This window comes from Eucyclogobius newberryi, unplaced genomic scaffold (assembly GCF_026437365.1).
Source record: "Eucyclogobius newberryi isolate DKJ021-1_F unplaced genomic scaffold, fEucNew1.0.hap1 SCAF_6, whole genome shotgun sequence".
NCBI lineage: Eukaryota > Metazoa > Chordata > Actinopteri > Gobiiformes > Gobiidae > Eucyclogobius > Eucyclogobius newberryi.
The window spans coordinates 17,580,845-17,602,820 of NW_027316278.1; the positions used below are offsets into that span (position 1 = coordinate 17,580,845).

General features: G+C 43.4%; 2 protein-coding genes across 2 annotated transcripts; one reads left to right on the forward strand and one right to left on the reverse strand.

The window, feature by feature from the left end:
• Positions 1-8,421: 8,421 nt before the first annotated feature.
• cunh9orf85 (chromosome unknown C9orf85 homolog) lies at positions 8,422-12,430 on the reverse strand. The gene is made up of 4 exons (XM_072433136.1): positions 12,308-12,430; positions 12,126-12,232; positions 11,932-12,045; positions 8,422-8,666 (listed from the first exon to the last, which is right to left on the reverse strand). The coding sequence occupies exons 1-4, from the start codon at positions 12,407-12,409 to the stop codon at positions 8,438-8,440; spliced, it is 552 nt and encodes a 183-aa protein (XP_072289237.1). The 5' UTR covers positions 12,410-12,430; the 3' UTR covers positions 8,422-8,437.
• A 576-nt stretch (positions 12,431-13,006) lies between these two features.
• abhd17b (abhydrolase domain containing 17B, depalmitoylase) lies at positions 13,007-21,143 on the forward strand. The gene is made up of 4 exons (XM_072433377.1): positions 13,007-13,179; positions 13,698-14,173; positions 18,265-18,444; positions 19,066-21,143. The coding sequence occupies exons 2-4, from the start codon at positions 13,707-13,709 to the stop codon at positions 19,289-19,291; spliced, it is 873 nt and encodes a 290-aa protein (XP_072289478.1). The 5' UTR covers positions 13,007-13,179; positions 13,698-13,706; the 3' UTR covers positions 19,292-21,143.
• Positions 21,144-21,976: the final 833 nt, after the last annotated feature.

Below are 21,976 nucleotides of genomic sequence, written 5' to 3' on the forward strand. Positions count from 1 at the left end.
TTTATGAAGTATTCATTATAACGTCTTTATTGAATGCAAATCAAACACAGACTTGAATGAGAAACCATGCTTTACTTCACCAAATTGCTGATCAAGTTTTAATCATTTCTTGGCATAACCAGTCTGTAAATGATCTTTGTTTCCAGGCATGTGTGGCTATATGGTTACTTAAGAAAGGTAAGTTCAATAATGTCTACACAAGTCATCATGGTGCTCAAAGTTTAACATGAGGTCGTAATGGTGAATAATAGTCATGAGCATAAAACCTTGTGAGCAATCATCACAGACTAAAAGGGAAATCCGGTGAGTGAACTGAGCTATTATTCATAAAACAGTCCGTGAGGAACTAATGCACTCATATGATTGACAATGCGGAATTAGCAACAAACATGCAATCACCAGTCTAAATCTAATATGGAGAAACGGAACAATTGTCATCGCCTTTTAGACAGAGTTCAGTCAATGATTATTGGAGTAGGTCAACAATTGTAGAGGGAATATATCCAAAATACATGATTGTAAACCAACCATTTATTGCCCAGTAATCAAAAAGTATAATGTTCAAACAGAATACCATGGGACATGTATGACGCCATCATTCATCAATGTGTTTGATGTTGTGATTGATGGTGGCAGATATTGGGGACATTTCATGAAGCAAGAGTAACCCAATTCGGACAATCCAGGTTCATCACATCCTCGGTACAAGCACCCAACCTGGTCAGGACTATTAACTCTACAGATTATTTTAGCTTTGTCTCCAAAAACGTTTTGAAATCATTAGGCTACAACTATTAAATTATTAATATGAAATCCTCTTCGTAGAAAAGGATTCAGTTGTAGGGATCTGGACATTGTTTTTGAAAAACAAGAAGATACTCAATGAGAATAACTCTCGGGTGAGAGTAGAATTGTCTTGTTTTACAAAACAGTGTCCAGATGATTATAACTGTATATTTTTCCACAATGAACACTCCTGGACGAGGGATTACACGGACTTGTTTCTTGCGCATGGACTCTTTTATGATTAATCTAAATATATTTGATCAATATTTGTATCCATTAAAATGTTAAGTCGCATTTACGGCGACAACAGAAAGTATGGACATGTTTTAAGCCTCTTCCTCTCCCTCGTGTCCATCTCTAGGCACGTTGAGGATGAATAAAACCTGCGCAGATTCAATTGGTGTCGGAGATTCCAGTTGAACCCTATTGGTCTGCACGAGGCCGCTGGGCATTTTTTCTACGTCCTCATTGGACACTTCAGCTTTCGATCATCCAGACAGGCGGAGCTAAACCCTAACGTGCCTAATATGGTCCATATCAAAGCTCTCATCCATGAAAGAGCGGCCAATTCTGTTCCATGCTTAAAGGTCCGTTACAGTACGACAGAGTCTGAGGACTACGCTGACGGTGGATTATTGAGCGTTGTTTGGATATTACGGCAACATAGAGGAACGCCTCGGTCCGTATGACGAGGAAGAGGAGGAGTGACCTGGTCGGTGACGATATGAACAGCGGGGAGGACTCCCCTGGAGCCACTGGTCCTGTGCAGCGTAGGGCATCCTCTTGCTCGTCTATGGAGGACTCTCTCAGTGAGGAGCAGGGCGGGGGGGTTGCAGATATCGTGGTTGTGAGTTCAGAGTGTAAGGTGTACATAAAGCTTGCGCAGGATAATGCGTCCTTTAAGGGGTGGGATCCGATGGCGTTGACAAGGAGCCTGACTTTAGCTGTGGGAGTGGTCAAGCATGCGAGTGTCCTTAGGGATGGCTCGCTGCTGGTCGTGTGCAAAGACGTGGCTCAGCAAAGGAAGGCAATTGAAGCTAAGTGTCTGGGTGGGAAGGACATTCTTGTGTCTGATGCTGTAAGAGGCACGGTCAGGGGAGTTATCGTAGGCGTCCCTACGACGACATCTGTGGATGACATAAAGGAGAATTTGACTGGAGCTAAGGTGGTGGATGCTAGGCGGTTGAAGGTGACCCGGGATGGGGTAAGGTGTGACAGCCTGTCGATAATGATTAGATTTGAAGGTGAGATCCTGCCTCGTATGGTGTGCGTTGGGTACATGCGCTATGGCATATGTCCATATGTTCCGCCGCCCCTGCGTTGCTTCAAGTGCCAGCGCTTTGGGCATATTGCAGCGGTCTGTAGAGGGAAGCAGAGGTGTGGTAAATGTGCAGGAGACCACGAGTATGGGAAGTGTGACGAAGGAGCAAAACTCAAGTGCTGTAACTATGGGGGAGAGCATTGCTCTGCCTACGGGGGATGCGTGTTCAGCAAGAGGGCTGCTGAGGTGCAAAAAGTTAGAGCCTCTCAAGGCATATCCTACGCGGATGCGGTCAAGAAGGTGTCTGGTAGTCAGGTGAAGGTGGATGCAGTACGGGCTGCCAGTGCTGCTGGTGACCTAGGCGACAGGGGAGGGGGCAGCGTTGCCCGCGGCCAGGGGGAGGTCCCCACTGGGATCCCTGTGAGTGTAGCTTCCACGGGCAGAGGCCCTGTGGGTGCGGAGGATGAACTGGTTGTGAAGAGGAAAGATTTCTTCCTCTTTATGTTGGAAGTGATTAACTGTACTGGTCAAACCGAGAGGAAATCCGAAAAGACTAGGATCATCGCTAAGGCTGCAGGGAAGTACTTTGGAGCTGGGGGTCCCGAGTGGGCGGAGATAGAGGATGCGCTGCGGGAAGGCACCCTGCCCCATTCTGGCAGTCGGAGTGGGGGGGCTCCCGATGCGCCGTCAGGTTCCGGGGGCTCATAATGGCGGTGGTTGTCTTGCAATGGAATGCGCGTAGTCTTCGTGCTAATGGCCAGGAATTTAAGCATTTTGTCTCTACCTTGTTGAACAAGCCTCACGTTATGTGCGTGCAGGAGACTTGCTTACAACCTAGGTGGGTTTTTGGGATACAAGGGTATGTGTGTGTTAGGAATGATAGGGAGCAGGGTAGAGGCGGAGGTGTGGCTGTGTTTGTCCGAGATGACCTAAATTACGTTGTTGTCAGTGTGAGTAACGCGCTGGAGGCTCTAGCGGTGAGGGTCTGGCTGGGTGGTGAAGCTGTTACTGTGGTTAACCTTTATAATCCGTGTGGTGAGTTAACGTTAGAGTCCTTACATAGTATCGGTAAGGATGTTCGGGGAAAGGCCATGTGGTGTGGGGATTTTAATGCGCATAGCGCTTTATGGGGCGGTAGTGGTACCGATAGGAATGGGCAGGTGGTAGAGGGTTTTATCAATCAAAGGGAGTTGGTTTGTCTGAATGATGGGAGTGGGACCCGCTATGATATGGGGACCGGTACGGAAAGTGCAATAGATCTTACGCTTGTGTCCAAGGAGTTAGCTGGTGTTTGTAGTTGGGAGGTTCTTGGTAATCTTTCGTTTGGTAGCGATCACTATCTAGTCCGCACCGAGATTGGCTTTGGGAGCTGTGTGGTCAGGGGGACGAAGATCCAGAGGTGGCAGTTGGCAAGGGCGAACTGGGGGGCTTTCCTAAGGAAAGCTGATGATGGTTCTAGGGTTCTGCAGGAAGGAGGATTGACTCAGGTGGATGATCTCAATAGTGCAATTGTCTCGCTCATCACGCAGTCAGCGGTAGGCACGATTCCTAAGAGTGGTGGTAGTGGACATAGGAAGCGGGTGCCGTGGTGGAATGAAGCATGTGGTTATGCTGTTAGGGCAAGAAATTCGGCGTTTCGCCGGCTAAGGGTTACCCACACTGAGGGCTCCCTCATTGACTACAAGAGGCCCCGCGCTGTTGTGCGGAAAACTGTAAGAACGGCCAAGAGTGCCTGTTGGAGGCGGTATTGTTCCAAAATTGGGAGAGAAACGCGTCTCTGGGATGTTTGGGGGATGATTAAGCGGATGCATGGAGTTGAGCACCGTCACGGGACCCCAGTCCTAATACAGAATGGTGTTGAAGCAGTCAGCGACGTTGACAAAGCTGAACTGTTGGCCAGCACCTTTGTGTCGGTGCACAGCTCTGACAATCTCTCACCTGCGGAAAGGCACTACAGGGAGAGTACTTTGGCCCAGAATTCTGAGCTGAAGGGGCACCAGCCTTCGACTCAAGATGACCTTGACCTTCCGTTTAGTTTGTTTGAGCTAAGGAGAGCACTTTCTAAGGCGAAACAGACAGCCCCGGGTAAAGATGAGGTGTGCTATGACATGCTCTCTCATTTGACTGATGACACGCTTGGGCTAGTCCTGGGTCTTTTCAACCGTGTTTGGGATTCAGGTTGTGTTCCATCTGCGTGGAAACAGTCTACGGTGGTGCCGGTTCTGAAGCCGGGTAGGCCAGCGTCTGACCCTTCAAGTTATAGGCCGATTGCCTTGACGTCGCAGCTCGGGAAAACGATGGAGCGCATGGTTACCGAGCGGTTGGATTACTTCTTGGAGAGTCAGGGTTTGCTTCCCGCGCACCAGAGTGGTTTCCGTAGGGGCAGGAACACCATGGATTCCGTGTTGTCTTTGGAATCTGATATCCAGCTGGCCAGGGCTCAGAAAGAAAAGGTTATTGCGGTGCTCTTTGATGTGGAGAAGGCGTACGATATGGTTTGGAAGGATGGGCTCCTCATTAAGCTGCGGAAGTGTGGTGTGAAGGGTAAACTGTTTAACTGGGTCCGGAGCTTTCTGTCTGGCCGGCGTATTCAAACCAGAGTGGGCGCTGCTTACTCTGGGATCTATGAGGTAGAGAATGGGATCCCGCAGGGGAGTGTGTGTAGCCCTATCTTGTTCAATGTTATGATTAAGGACATCTTTGACGACGTGGATGGGTCTGTTGGGAGGAGCCTTTATGCTGCTGCTGGCGCTCTATGGGTGAGAGGGAGGAATCTCCGGTTTTACGAGGCGAAACTGCAAAGGGCAATACAGCAGGTGGAGCAGTGGACCCTGAAGTGGGGGTTTAAACTGTCCGTACGAAAGTTTCAAGTGATCTGTTTCTTCAATGGGCATAGGGACGTCTCCCTTCGACTGCATGGGCAGGTACTCGAACAGGTCAGGGAGGTGAGGTTCTTGGGGGTCACCTTTGACGAGAGGCTTAGTTGGCGTCAGCACATTGATGAGGTCAGTGGTAAATGCAAAAGGGTGAATAACTTGCTTCATTGTCTATCCGGCCAGGACTGGGGGGCCAGCAGAAGGTCGCTCCTGGGTATTTATCGGGCCATCATGAGGGCGGCTATTGATTATGGCTGTATAGCCTACATGTCTGCGGCTGAGACTAACTTAAAGAAGCTTGATGTGGAGCAAGCCCAGGCCTTGCGCATCTGCTGTAGGGCTTTTAGGACCTCCCCTGTCTCGGCGCTGCAGGTTGAGTTGGGGGAATTGCCGTTACGGCTCCGGAGGCTAGAACTTCTGTTGGCTTACTGGGTGAATGTGCAAGGTCATACGAGCTCTCACCCGGTGAGGGACTTTCTCAGGGTTGATGGGGGGCAGAATGAGGCTCGCAGTATGGTTTTTAGCCAGGTAGGAAATGCGAAGGCGCGGCTTGCGGGGGTTGGTGATCTGCGTGTGAGCCCGAAGTTTGTCCCGGCTCCTGTTGATGTTAGCTTGCATGGCAAGCTTAGAGGAGTCGCTGTGAGGGCACCGCAGTTTGCCGTTCAAGCGCTCATCGATAAGCACTCCGGTGATGTGTTTATTTATACCGACGGGTCTAGGGATCCTGAGAGTGGGCGTACTGGCGCTGCTTATTTTGTGCCTGACCTGGGGCTGGCGGTCAAGAAGAGGTTGACAGATCGCCTTTCTGTTTTCACGTCGGAACTCGGAGCGATACGGTTGGCATTGGAATGGGCGGAATCTGCTTTGCAGTGTTGCGGCATTGTGGTGGCCTCTGACAGCCTTTCTGCATTGCAAAGCATTAAATCTGGGAAATCGGATTGCAGACAGGATGTGTTGAATGGCATCTTTTGTCTGATGCTCTCCCTGTCCAGGAAGGATGTGAGGGTTTCCTTCATTTGGGTCCCTGCGCATGTGGGGGTGGATGGTAACGAAATGGCTGATACACTGGCTAAACGTTCCCTTAGGCGGCCATCAATTGATGTGGCGGTTGAGTTAAGCAAATCTGAAATCAAGCCCGTTATCAAGAGTCATGTGGTCGGCCTTTGGCAGGAATTTTGGAGCCACTGTGTTACTGGACGGCATCTCTTATCACATACAGGGTAGTGTGGGTCCTTGCAGGTCTATGGGCAGGAACGCGTGGGAGGAAAGGGCCTTCGCCCGCATGAGGATTGGCCATGCTGGACTCAATTGGTCACTGAGTAGGATAGGCAAACATCCGACCGGTCTGTGTGGTCACTGTCGGGTGCCAGAGACTGTCGAGCATGTGCTGATTTGCTGTGAGGCTTATGATAGAGAAAGGGCCGGGTTGGCCTTGTGGTTTCGGAATAATGGGCGGGAGTTCAATCTGCGGAACGTTCTGGCGATCCAGTCACAGGGTTTGTGTCAGGCTGTGGTTGCTTACTTATGTAGCACAGGGCTGGGTAAACGTTTATAGAGTTGGGGGGTGTTGGAGACTGAGCCGAGGATGAGGAGCAAGAGGATGTTCTAACGCGCTTTGACTTCATGTTGTTGTTGTTTTATGGTGGTTGGCATCCAATTGTTGCATTACCGCCAGACTTTTCGTAGTCCTCAGACTTTTCGTAGTCCTCAGACTTTTCGTAGTCCTCAGACTTTTCGTAGTCCTCAGACTTTTCGTAGTCCTCAGACTTTTCGTAGTCCTCAGACTTTTCGTAGTCCTCAGACTTTTCGTAGTCCTCAGACTTTTCGTAGTCCTCAGACTCTGTCGTATGGGCCTAGAAACGCCAAAGTGATGGAAGAAGGACTTCTAAAGGATAAAACGACAAAGACGTCCCATGACCTCATGGGCTTTGTAAAACAACAAAGACGTCCCATGACCTCATGGGCTTTGTACTTCCAAAGCAATGGAATAAGAATTTTTAAGGACTACAACAAAGTCTGAGGGGAGGAAGAACTTCTATAGGATACAATGACAAAGGCATAAAGTCTGGCGGTAATGCAACAATTGGATGCCAACTGCCCATGAGGTTATATCATGACCTCATGGGCTTTGTAACACCAAAGCAATGGAAGGAGTACTTTTACGGACTACGACAGAGTCTGAGGACAAAGCACTGGAAGTCAAGGCACTGGAAGAAGAACTTTTAGGACTACGACAAAGTCTAAGGAATAAAGTCTGGCGGTAATGCAACACTCGGATGTCAACCGCCATAAAACAACAACAACAACAACAACAATGACAAAGACATCTCATGACCTCTTGGGCTTTGCCAAAGCACTGGAAGTCAAAGCACTGGAAGAACAACTTTTAGGACTACGACAAAGTCTGGGGAATAAAGTCTGGCGGTAATGCGACACTCGGCTGTCGACTGCCATAAAACAATAACAACAGTCTAAGGAATAAAGTCTGGCGGTAATGCAACACTCGGATGCCAACCGCCATAAAACAACAACAACAACAACATATTTTTACACACAGAAGAGCTCTAGAGATACATCGGCATCGGGAAAGAGTCTGGCAACTTTATAAGTGCAATAATAAGCCCGTCTCTGTCCTCAGTGAACAGGAGAGAGGAGGCACAGCGTTCCTCTGATCAGAATCAATTGACTGAAAACTTCCGCGTTACAAATCAAACTATTGCGCACTGTCTCCTCTCTCTTTTAGTCAGATCATAAAAATATCACGACTAACTTTCTGAGCTCATTCTCAGTGCATTTATTTGTGGTCGTGGCTACAGACCGCGTCGCGGTCAAATAGCCCTGTAGTTTCAGGGGCCGCGACACGGCCATATAGCCTCATGGCTAACCCTAACCCGGCGCGGTCAAAAAGCCCAGCAGTTTCAGGAGCCGCGGCACAAAAAAAAACAGCGCCGCGGCTCTGTAGACACTCAATTTATTTGTAGAGTGACATCACATCTGGTGCTGGCCGAGAAGGGAGTGTCTACAGAGCCGCAGCGCGCGGCCGAAACTGCTAAGCTATTTTGTGCCGCGGCTCCAGAAACTGATGGGCTATTTGACCGCGCCGCGGCTCTGAGAAATGTGTAGCGGTATTCTGGATCCCATGACACTGTTTGTATGCCATAGTGTCTAAAAATAATTTATGTAAAGACACATCTGGGATGTTATTTGGAAAATTTAAGTATTTTAATTAAATGTCACTTTTCGCCAAAGACAGTGGTATAGTAGCGATAGCTCAGTCAGGTAAATGAAGAAATTAGAAGAAAAATAAGTGAAATTATTCAGTGACACAAAAGTAACATTACTTGTTTGAGATGACAAATTTCGTGTCCAAATCTGACAAAGCTAATTGGGTGAGATTTCTAGTTGACTATGGCTCCATCTAGAGGACAGATGTGCATAAAGGTTTACGTTTCTCAGTTCATTGTGCATACAAATGAAAATGCACAAGCAACCAAAACGTTATCAGCTTAATAGTTCAATCTTTTATATGAATTTTGGAGACATCAAGAGGGCCAGTTTTGTCCTTCACGTTCATTAAATCTGAGTCACTATCAAAGTCTTCCTCACTGCAATTATCTCCAAAGTCAAGGTCATCCTCTTCTTCCCCACTCTTCAGCTCATCTTCTTTCTGTTGTCCGCTCTTTTTCTTTTGACAATCAACTTCTTCTTTTTCTTCTTCTTCATTGTCCAGATGAGAATTTATTCTACAAAAGTAAAGATATTTCAATTACTTAAGTTTGGAGAGTAAAACCTACCAACATAGTGAAAATGAAAGGATACATTTGTATTGTGTGCAGTGTATACAGTCAACTGGAAAAACAGATTAAAACAATTGAAAAATGCCCTCAACTCTGGACCATTGGTTACCAACTCGATACATTCTCCCAAATATCACCCAAGAAAATATTTGGCTTTCTGAGTACCATCAGATTTAAACCAGGTCTAAGACAGAAATACTCTGTTGTAAACAAGGACAAACCAAAAGAGGACCAAATTGACTCTTAAATGCCAATATTTTCCCTGCAGAAGAATCTGTGCACTACATAAAGATACACACTGGGACTCCCCAAGTTCAGCCTTTTGTTACAGGGTGGGACTAGCACGCCATGTCCGTAAGCCATAACCTTAACTTTCCCAAGCCTAAAACCCAAACTGACACTGATTGTGAAATAATAAAATTGTAAAAATAAACATTTGCTAAAATTAAAAAAGGAACTGTGTGTAGACTGCACTCTGGTTTGAAAAATGAACTAGCATTACAACTATACAGTGATGCCAGTGACTTCACTTGAAGACAGAGGAAACAGTGAGGAAAATAAGCATTTGAACACCATGCAAATTTGTAAGTACTCCCACAAAATCTAAAAAATAAGAAAATGTTAATATTTGGTACTGAAGTCTTTATTTACAATTACAGAGGTCAAATATTTCCTGATAATAGTTCTGCAGCAGGGGCTTTGGCCCTCTCCTCTACACAGATCTTCTCTAGATCAGGTTTCAGGGCTATCGCTGAGCAACAGTTTCATGGCCTGTGTCGTTCTTTCATACTCATCGTTCTTCTTCTTTTTCAACACACAGCGAGTTGAGTTAATACGTAAATGTTCTATTTTAGTCTCATCTGACCCCATGATTTTCTCCCATGACTCCTCTGGATCATCGGGATGGTCATTGGCAAACTTCATACCGGCCTGGACATGCGCTGATTTAAGCAGGGGAACCTTCTTTGCAATGCATGATTTAAACCATGACGGCGTAGTGCATTACCTATAGTAACCTTTGAAACTGTGGTCCCAGCTCTCTTCAGGTCATCTTTTTTCACCAAGCTGTTTGACAATTGCCCCGTAGCCCTCTCCAGTTTGTGGAGGTCTACACTTTTGTTTCTGGCATCTTTTGACAGCTCTTTGGATCACACTTTCTCCCCACATAAAGACTGCACCTTCAGTTGATGCTTTTAGTCTTGTTTAAAAACCCAATTTTATTCACTGGCATTTAACCCGACATGAGAATTGCGTGGTCCTCTGACTGTCTTTTATTATTTTATATATTTCATGTTGTTTTTTTTAAATTCGTTTTTATTTGTATGTATGTATGTATGTATGTATGTATGTATGTATGTATGTATGTATGTATATATATATATATATATATATATATATATATATATATATATATATATATATATATATATATATATATATATATATATATATATATATATATATATATATATATATATATATATATATATATATATATATATATATATATATATATATATAATTCAACATATTTTACTTGTGCTTGTTTTGTACTCTGTGCAGAACTTTGGAGACTTTATGTTGGTAAAATGTGCTATACAAATAAAGTTGGATTGTAGTTTGAATCTGACTGTGGCATGGAAAGGCATCTTTAAGCAGCCAACAAGCTCAAACAGGTGCTACTAATTATTTTTGTCTCACAGTGGAAATGCACCTACGATCAAAATTTCAGACCATTCCATAATTTTTAAGTGGGAGAACTGCAAAACTGCTGGGTGTTCAAATATTTATTTTCCTGACGGTATGCAAGGTTTTACAGGTTGAACTGGCATCAAGTAATGATAAGCAACAGGTGCTGGTCAATGGTGGATTTAAACCAACTAGATTAGGCAAAGTTACCACAAATGAGAGCCTTAATCTGCTTTTGTGATTGGATTGAGAATCAAAACATCAAATTACAACATTGGCCATCGGGTCATATGTTCATGTAATTAAGAATAAGTCAGCGTTACAATTGTTACCAGAGAATTCTATATTTTATTTGAACAAGTTTATCTTGTATCAGGGGATGCAGATTGGTCAAATGTATGTAATTTGAAATCCAAATCTCACATTTGGTTCTCTTAAACCCTTCAAATCTGCCCCCATAGCAAAATGGTAAACTTTTGGTGAGTCAGCTTACATACCACTACAGCCCACGGCTACACGTACCACAGTGAGTGGCAAAATTAAAAGGAATAATAGAGGATTTTCCGCCGATTTGAGAATTCAAGCGACTGTTGGTCCCTTTTTAAAAAATGCGAATGCGCACACTCACCCCCCTTCCTCCTGTTGTTTCCAAGACGCTGCCAGCCCCACTGCTACACATGCGTTTGTTTATTGGCCGTGGCTGGAGAGCCGCGGCGCGGTCAAATTGCTGCGCAGTTTCAGGAACCGCGGCATTTCCCTTATAGCCTCATGGCTAACCTTAACGCGGCGCGGTCTAAAACGCGGTCAAATAGCGGCGCAGTTTCAGGAGCCGCGGCGCGCGGCCGACACAAAAATAACATGGCTTTTTTGGCCGCGCGCCGCGACACTGCAGACACTCCCTTGTTTATTAGCGTGACGGATCGCATCGCATTTCTCGTCTCCGCAGATTTCCGTCTCTTCTGAGCCAGTTTGAACGGTCTTTCTCTGTTGTCATTTTTTTACCGTACACTGAAGGAACTCACTAAACATACACCGGCATATCAGCCACGCATGCCCAGCCAGGGAAACATGCTGCAATCCTGGGAACGAGGCTGCAGGTGTGCAGTAGGACGCAGGGAATGATTGACATGTGGCTGCCCACACCACGAGGAATCTATTATTCCTAATTAATTCATTGATTTCAAAGCCTGGAAGCGCTTAAGTGGGCGTATTAAATAAAGACTTGAAATTAACTGGAAGTATATCCATGACTGAGTTGCAGTAACGAGGAAGTAGGCTTTGGTTTGTGTGAAATCAGAAGATCTGCGCAAAGACATTTAATAAATATACTGGTTAAAATCGAAAAACGTTCAGACATTGGTTGGAAACCTTAAAATCATAATTCCCAGTAGATGGCAGTATTTTGAGACTTTTGAGTCTCATAGTTCTGACTTTGTTTCCCATCAATAACAGCAGTTTGAGAACCACAGCCCCAGCCAAGAGACAATGGGTCTCTAGGCTAAAAAATGAGTGAAATACTTACGGAATTACGATTTCTTCTTTCTTGCCACATTTGCAGCAGACCTCTAGTTGAAGGGAGCAAGGTTTGCAGATCACGTGATAAGCGTCCTTTATATTCCTCTGAGAACACTTTACACTATAAACAAACGATGAAAACGTAGGTTTATGCTTTTTTCATGTAGCTGTGCATCAACAGAAAATTAATTAGTCACCCACCATTTGCGAAGCTGTGTTAAAGGTTTGTATTTGCTGTATTTGACTTTCCATTCAAGAACACCTTTACAATGCTGGCAGAGCCCGTCGTGAACCTGTGACTTCGCCTTCTGTAATGAACAATCTTATTTAAACACCGTGGCTGACACAAGCTAACTGTGGTAGCATGTGTCTCACGAGCATACCTTCACTTGTACTGTAGCTCCATACTTGTCATTTCTGAAGGCACTGGCATTTTGGTGTTTTTGAGCACGCGAACGAGAAACATTACCTTTTTGAGAACTCATAGCGCATGCACAGCACTTGGAATCTACCTATAATAAACCTATAATACACCTATAATCGACACATGTGTTGGATCCGGTTTGAACTGCGTGTGGGAGCTGCGACCCGGAAGTACTTCATCCAATTTTGAAACGTCAACATGAGCGTCACATGTAAACGTTCTAAATGTCAATGTCAATTGAAATGCGAACAAGCAACTGAAACATATACATTTTTACCAATTAACATTTTTTTTTCTCATTAACTAATTTTTTTTTAGGACGTCAACAGAGGGGCGTGATCAAGAAAACTAGCCTCAAACACGAGTTTCCTGTTGGTCCACAGCGCTGTCGATCACCGTAGTTCGTCCCGCCTTAGCCAAGATAACAAGCAGCCTGTGTGTTCAGAGACAGCGGTGATGTTCTGTGCCAAAACCATAGTGTATCTTGGCAGAAGCGTTCGCGTGAAAGGAGACGTTTTGCCATAACTAGCCCATGTTGCTCTTTTTGTATTTGAACTCACACTTTGGCGTTGGTCGGGATCGATTTTGGTTATTATTCATGACCGTGTGTTCTCAGTGGAAAGAGGACCAATAACGACACTACTGCAGTGCCTGGACCGTCTCTCTTAACGTACACATTCAACAAGGAGCGGTGGATAATCTGGTCGAAGATAACCTTGTCAACCTTGCGTTGTGGAGAAGACAAGTTTTGTTGGTCGAAGATAGCGCGACCCTACACTACACCGCGACATCCAGACGGTCACGAAGAGAGGCTCAGCAGCGATCCTCCTGGTAATAATAACTTCTATTGGATGCTTGTTATACTCTGGTAGATGTCAACATTGTAGATGGTTTACCTTTGTCTGGCGAATTTAGCTACTCCTATCCTAATTATTACTCCCTGTTTTATGCTGCTAAATCAAGATATGTACCAATATGTAACCACAGTGTTTATTCTGTTTCTCATGTCTTGGTATTTATTCTAATTATTTGAAACCAAAGTAAGTTATGTTCACTATTTTGCCTTTGTCATTGTGGTCATTGCATCTGTGGTGTGTAGCCATACAATTCACATTCACACCACCAGTGATACACCAATCCTTGACATGGTTTTCAAAAGCCTATTTCCTGGTAAAGAAGGACAGATCAAATGAACATTGTTACATTTTTTCTGTGGCAACTTGTGGCAAAAAACTGCTGGATTTTTACTGTCGATATTTTCATTTTGACACCATTTACAATTTAGACTGATCCAGTTTATGCGTGGCTTGCTTACATTTAAACAAATACATGATCTGTTTCTTTCTCAGTTCGTCAGGATGAACCATTTATCAATCAGTGAGCTCTGTTGCCTCTTCTGCTGTCCACCGTGTCCCAGCAAGATCACCTCAAAACTGGCCTTCCTGCCCCCTGAGCCCACCTACAGCCTTATGTGTGATGACAGTGGCAGCCGGTGGACACTGCATCTCTCTGAGCGCGCAGACTGGCAATACTCGTCCCGGGAAAAGGATGCCATCGAGTGCTTCATGACCCGAACCTCAAGGGGGAATCGGATTGCCTGTATGTTTGTGCGGTGCTCGCCCAATGCACGCTACACACTACTGTTTTCTCATGGCAACGCTGTGGACCTGGGCCAAATGAGCAGCTTCTACATCGGCTTGGGGTCTCGCATCAACTGCAATGTCTTCTCCTACGACTATTCGGGTTACGGAGCCAGTTCTGGGAAACCCTCTGAGAAAAATCTCTATGCTGATGTAGATGCCGCCTGGCAGGCATTAAGGTCACGGTGAGTGTAATTGTACTTGTCCACCTTTGGCAGATTTTCCTCCTCTCTGGAATAGAGCCAACAAACATTTTCCCCATTTTGAAATCGACCATATGACCCCGCAAGTTAAAAGTAAATAAAATTATGTAATTGTGTAAAACTAGTCTTTTACAGTCTTCTTCTCTACTTGTTTTATTTGGGAGAATGTCTGCCTTGCGCGGTGTGACCTACAAATTAAGCCGTCAGCTGCGTAATCACATGAAATGCTGCTCCCAGTTCACATCATTTTCTGGCGCTTTTAGAGCTGCTTTTGAGAGATTATACCTTAGTTCAATACAGCATCAGTTTTATAAGGTTTTACTGTCTTTTACCCTGGATGACAAAATGGAAATTGACAACATTTTGAGAAAGATAAGAATATTTTTCAACTGCTTGAACAGTGCGTGTTGCTAAGATTAGGCTATCCATATTACTGAGCTTGTGGACCTTTCATTTTATCCCTACAATATATGAAGAGCCTAAAATGAATTCATTATTTTCATCTTTTATCATTTCAAAAGCTGTAGATGTACTGGTCACAATCACAGTTAGCTGCACATTGCCACAAAAAAACAAAACGAAACAAAAACTTATCTAAAAGGAATTGGGGCGAAAACACACAGTCCACACAGTTAACACAAGCTGGAGATACTGTATATCTCCACTTAATACAATGTTGGGTTAAAATAATGACGTTGGCAAGTTAAATAGTAAATCCTTGCTCAAATATTACACATACAGGAAGTGGTACCTTTCCTGTATGTGTGCGCGTCCTGTATTCTGTTATGAAGAACCTGATTGTCATGTGTCGACTATCCTTTCTTAATATACAAAGTAAAAGTGCACAAGAGGAGCACATTTTCTGCCCTGCTTTAACTCTAATGGCACCAAAAAAAAATGCCAAACACGCAACTAGTTTGACCACTTTAAATCGCTAAATGTTCAGTAAGAACCACAATAACATGCACGCTGACTTTAAATTGAGCCAGTGTTTAACATGCATCTCCTGCAGACAAACCTCAAACTAAAGCTCATTGTCATTGACTTGAGTGATGTTCAGGAGCGATGAATGGCTTGTTTGCTTCATCGTTTCAGGCATTGTCACAAGACCTATTAAAGAAAGGCTTCGCACAAAACACTTCAAGCTACCAGGAAATGACTTGATAATCAAGAAAAGCCACTTTCGAAGATACTGTGTCTTCTTGTACCATATGATGTCATGATTTACAGCCTTTCAACAAAGTCAACTTTTTAATTGCTTTTTAGATATCATGGTTACAATCGGAGGGAATCACATGAGCAACCTCAGGAAACAGAGCTGCTGCTGTTGTTTCTGTGCAGTATCAGTCTTAAACCTGGGGCTGTTTGCTGTATGTGAAGCATATACTTTTATTTATTTTTCTGAAGAAGACTAAAACCTCAAACAGTTTTGAAGTTATGGATGACTTGACTATGAAGACAGTAGTGGCAAGTTGGTGCAGCTATTTACAATTAGTGTTGCATAACTTCTGATATTACCTGTTATTTTCATTTTTGTTTATCATCAGCCACAGCCACACAGTCTATAACCACGGCTGGGCTGATCCGGATGAGGCACTCCTTTTACCTGCACAGGCAGGGAGTGTTGTATGCAGGTGATTCACCTGTCATGAGTCAGCGGGCTTAACCAACACCATTATAAAAGCTGGGACATACCACTGGTGGTCATTGTAGATACAACCTGCTGCAGTGTAAACAGTAATATGTGTTGGCCTTCTTAGGAACATGTCATTTGGGAAGTTTATTCTGCTGTTGTCACTGCCTTTCACCTCCAGTTAAGTCTTGCCAACAATCAAAGCCACCCTATATTTAATTGTAGCCTAGCAACTGTTTTCCAATACATTTTTGAGCTGAGCTCCCACAATTACCCACAATGATGGTAATCGGAATAAACAGGAAAGAGATTACTCCCTGATCGAAGTTATTGATCCAAATTAGAATGCCATTCTTCTTTTATAGAAGAATACTGCAGGCTCTGAAGACGAGGACTGAACTGTTTAGTTGGTGAACTGTGCTACTTCATATACTCATGTCACTATATCACATTATATGAGTGAATGTGTACTATTTTCTACAAAAATGTGAATAGTTAAAGTGGCACTGAAATTACAGGGCCGAGATCCCCCTCTGAACCGCAGATGGTACAATCATCTGTTTAAATGCCTGTGCAATATGTTCAGAATATCCTATAGTATCTTAGGATTGGAAATATTTTGATCTCGAGCTAGAGGTGGGCACTGAAGAGGCGGCTGTGGGAGCCGGAACAAGGGAAGGAAAGAGGATGTGATGCATAATACATTGGATTTGTGTCAGGAGGCTAAATTGATGAACATTTGGGGGAGGGTTTGTAACCATGGAGCATCTCTGGGCCATGGCTTGATGGGTCTATTCAGGCTGAAATGCAATGGAGGAAATTGTAGCCTTGTTGTTGGTGGGGGGTTTGGTCAGTGAGTGTGATGGTGTCTACAACATCTTTACCTCCCGGGAGCGTGTACGATGCGAGCTATAGTTTGATTAGTGTGACCTAGCTGCTCGCAGAGTCCTGTGAATGGTGTTATTATGTGTGTTCAGTCATATATTAATTACCTAGTCGCCATGAGAACCTAATCATACTTTTTAGAATTTCATATGTACAAAATCGCAACAATGGTTTATTTGCCATCTCTGAAATGTCATCATTCTATTTCACCAGAAGCTGTGAAACGCTTCAGCGATTGCACACCTGCTAGCTTTTAATGGCATGACAGGAAGTGGAAAGACCAGAGTGGTGAGACAATGAGATAACAACAACAACAAGGTTTTTACTGATACCAGATAATTGTTCTGGGGTTTTTTAAAGATTTTATTTCCTGTAGGCGTGATTTGACAGGAGAGGACAGGTTGAAATTGGGAATGAATGAGAGAGAGAGAGAGAGAGGGGGGAAAGACATGAAGGGATTCGAACTCGCGACTCTCACGACTGTGACTTAACCTCTCAACCACTAGGCAGTGCACAGCTAATTGTTTTTAAATGGCTAGAATGGAAGAATGGAGTCATCTGTAAGGGAACAGGAGGAAAACATAAGCACTTCCTCATGCCGTGCCACAGTATTATTGTCACCACTATTTATACTTTGCATATGTCAGCTGGTGAGAACTCTGTGTTGTTAGAGTTAAGTCGGAAAATATAGAAGTACCTGCCGGGTGTAGTTGCAGTAGTTGTTGCGACTGCGATGGTGTGTAATCAAGTTTATTTTGGGCTTTAGTCACAGATCCTTTAATAGCAGGGCTTAAACATATATAAAAGACAGGCTGTGGGGCTCTGCTTTCTTACTGCACAGTTGCACACACAGCGACGCCATGTTGTTTGACTTGGTTTCTATCGGTCAGCTGACGGCTTTCCAGAGTGGGTCACATTCTCCATAATCAGCTGCGGAATGTAGTCCCTTCCCTTTTTTCTTCTGCAACGTTTCTTTAATCCAACCTCAAACTAGTCCTTCTATCACTTTGTTCTACTTTTGTTTCCCCTCTGTCGTCACGGGACACCACTATTTTTCATATTGCTTTGAATAGCACAGACTCCAGCGCTTATGCAGAGTGAGAGGCTGGGATGTGGTTTCAGAAAATATATCAGCTGATCGCAGTGGTGGAAGAAGTATTCAATTTAGTCAAGTAAAATTAAAGATACAGAAGCAAAACAATGATATCACGTCGGTTTTGAAGTACCGTACCAAATATATGTGTGAAATGCTTTTGCTTTTTCCCCGTAAAGACTTTTTTTGGATGATCAATTGTGCTGATCTTCAGTCAGCAAGTCAGAAGTGAAACTTTAGAATTCTTGTACTGTACTGTTCAAAGTTATTGAGGAACTATTTTTGATGTGTAAGAAAAAACAACAACTCTAATACTGAAAAATGTTTTTACTCACAGCAAATCCATTACCTTCCAGTATTACTGTGTAACCACTACTGCTACTACACTGTGTACACTTTAGTGACATTTGCCATGGACAGAATCTAGTTACGCGGTGTATTTATGTCATGTTTGTGTTCCAGGTACGGCATTCGGCCTGAGAACGTGATCGTGTACGGCCAGAGCATTGGCACTGTACCCTCGGTGGACCTGGCCTCTCGCTACGAAAGCGCTGCGGTCGTCCTCCACTCCCCGCTTACCTCGGGAATGAGAGTGGCCTTCCCCGACACGAAGAAGACCTACTGCTTCGACGCCTTTCCCAAGTGAGCGAACGTGACATACAGCCGGCACGTGTGAAAGCCAGTCTTGAAGTGTGACATACTGATCATGGCACTAGTCCACATTCACACAGACGTACTTGTCGGTGCCTCCATGAGCACGTAGTCGTTTATAGCTGTTGATATGTAAACTATGAGGAGGGGCCCGAGTGTTTGTTTTTTTGAGCTGACACTGTAATCTGATATTTGGCTTTCTGATGCGGCTGATATCAATATTTACATTTTGAAATCCATAAAGACAATAACAGGATGTATTTTTGTGGGATGTGAAATAATGTGCGGCACGGCTGTGTAAACGTATGTCCATATTTGTGGCCTAATTGCTCTTCTATGTTCATTTTTACTCATTAGTCTGTTTAAGAGGACAAATCTGATGCACTGAGGAAAAACTGAGAAAAATATCTGTGCTTAAATCGATAGATACTGCAAATGATATATTGCCTGTCCCAAGTAAAATGTTTAACATGGACTTGTTTTTTTCCTGTTGTGACTCACTTGTGCCCTCTGGTGGTCAGAATGGCGTCTCCGCCCTCTTCCACAGTCTTTACTGTGTAAAGCATTTCCTGATAATGCATGACTAACTACTCCTTTTCTCTGTCTCCAAAGCATTGATAAGATTTCAAAGGTCACGTCACCGGTCCTGGTGATCCATGGCACAGAGGATGAGATCATAGACTTCTCCCATGGGCTGGCCCTGTACGAGCGCTGTCAACGTCCTGTGGAGCCCCTGTGGGTGGAGGGGGCGGGACACAACGACGTGGAGCTCTACGGACAGTATCTGGAGAGACTTAAACGGTTTGTTTCAAATGAACTTGTCAACTTAGGTTCCTGAGTGACTTGGAGCTGAAGAAGCACTGGCTTTTTGAAGAACTTGAAGAACTTTAATACAAGTAATTTTGTTGGACAGTTTGTCAAAATAGTTGTGAGTTTTTGGTGGTAAACATTCATATCAATGACCTCTTTTTAAGCTCTGGTTCGCCTCAATATATTGTTCATTCCATCTCCGGCAGTTGTAAGATGCGAAACTCGCACAAATGGGTTGCGTTCACAGTAATCTGTAGTTTCAAATTGAGCTGGGAACGGATAAGAAAGTGCTATGGGATAATTATTATTATTATTTTTTCTAACTGTCAGATTCTGCATTTGTTGGCCTGGATTATTGTTCATATCTCTGTACAAGTTTAGTTTATTGTGGAGAGGCCCAGTAATTCCAACGTTGAACATCTTATCTGTCAATATAAATAAACAAAAGTCACATTTTGTCACGTCTTCAGTGAGTGGTAATACTATCCAACCCCCAAAACCTGATTGTTGTCAGTTAAAAGGACTTTAAGCCATACATTTAACATGACAGGTTTTTGGAGCCAATTTGCCCCTGCCCTCCTCCATTTGAAATTATGACAATTATAGAATGTGAACGCAGCCTATTTAGTTTTATATTTTATTTGCACATATTTAAATGCTGTGTAATTGTGAGTAAGTTGGTGAAAGATTATAAAGCCAACCTAAAAATTGTGTAGTTGTTGAAAAGAGTGAGTACATTTTGTCTGCCTTAAAAAAAAAAAAAGATCTGGTCCATGTCTCAGGTCCCGGTCTTGAACCAGAGTGTGAAGTTTTAAAACGGCATTGGTGGTTTCGTATGTGAACTAGACAGTTTTGGTCATGCACACTGTACTTTTTTCATTATTATACACGAAAGCTTTTATGACTCTTATTTGCACATACCAGTTGTCAAAAAAATAAAAAAATACATTCTTTACTATGCCAGTGATGCCAAATGTGTGAGGCCGTTACATGCGAGTGATTTGTCACACAGCTTTCAACAAATACAATGCAGACTCATTGATAGCGCTATAATTTAGTATCGATGAGTACATTTGACAAATATCGAAGGAAAAATACAAATTCAAACAAAAGTGATGCAGGAGAGAGATTTGTGAATAAATGAGTTACCTCACTTTGAAAGTATTGCCTTGATAAAGTACCAGAAAAGCCCTGAGTCTGATATGAAGACGTTACATGTTTGTCAATGTGAACATTCACTGCTGTGTCAATCTACAGTCGTACAACTACTGTCATGCCATTTGGGACTGAAGTTCAAAATGATTTAGTAACTATTTTGAGCTGAAATGTTCATTGTTGCTTATATACTGTGTGTGCAAAGATAATTAGTCCACAGATGAGTGGATAAGTGCCACTGTAACACCTCAAAGACATGTCTTTATGTTTTTGTGTTATCTGTGTTGTTTTTGACTGTCTCTTCATGCTGACAGAGGGTTTGGCGAGCTGCATTCAGTGCATGACAATGGGCTTGATTTCCTTGTCCATGTCCATGTTAGGCTTTTTGAGACCTCATCATACTTGAGCTTGTTTACAGGTTAAGTGATGTTAACAGTAATCACTGTAGTCAGTCGGTGCTATTATACACCTTGAGGTCTGATTTCTGACAGGTTTCCCATGTTCCAACTCTGTCTAAACATTTGTTTTACAACTTTTTTTTTTGTTCCCACTTGACTACTTGTAGATCAGGGCAAGCCACTATTTAGGCTTTTCACTTATGTCCTCTTTGATTTAATTGTATGTATATCCTATTTAAATGATATAAAACATCTACGTCCTAACAATATTTACTAATCTGTTGGTACTTTTAACATGATTAAAGGAAAATAAAATATCAAAGCGTCTTTATATTTGTACTTTATATTTGTATATAAATTGACCTGTTTAAATGGCCTTTTGTTGTTGATTGTTGATATTTTCTTACGGTCTCCGCATAACACGCCCTCAAAAAAGGCTTATTTTCATGTTTTTTCAATGGAATTGATCTACAGAGCTCATATTTCACTCACTAATGCGTATTTATGGTTTGATTGGAAATAATTAATACCCATGTAACAAATTTACTCTATAGCGCCCCCTACCCATTGTGTGAAAAACTCAACATTGTCTGATTTGTTTAAAACTCATGGATGATATTCTCCTCGAGACGCCATGTAAAAAGTGCATTGCAGATATTGTGTATTTTCACAAGTGGCCAGCAGAGGCGCAATTAATGCCTTCACTTCCTCTTCCTCTTTTATTTTGATGGAACATTTCCTCTCGGGTCGCGGTCTTAGCATTAGAATTGGCATTAGCTGCGGCATAAAAAGTCTAAAGGCATAAAAGTCTAAAGGCATAAAGTGAATGCAGTTTCGTGGATCTGTAGACACTCCCAATAATAATAGTCCAGTAGGCCCTTTTCACGAAGGGAGTGTCTACAGAGCCGGTGCTGGACTATTTGACCGCGCTGGGTTAGACCGCGCCGTAGGGTTAGCCATGAGGCTATATGGCCGTGCCTCCTGAAACTTCTGGGCTATTTGACCGCGCCGCAGCTCTGCAGCCACGGCCTTTCACGAAACCGACCAGAACACCCTATTAGTATGTCACTGAAAAGTACATGCAAATACTTTTTACAGAAATTCAAAGAGTTCTCAAAATTGTAATATTCAAATAAAAGTATGCGTTTATTTTCAAAGGC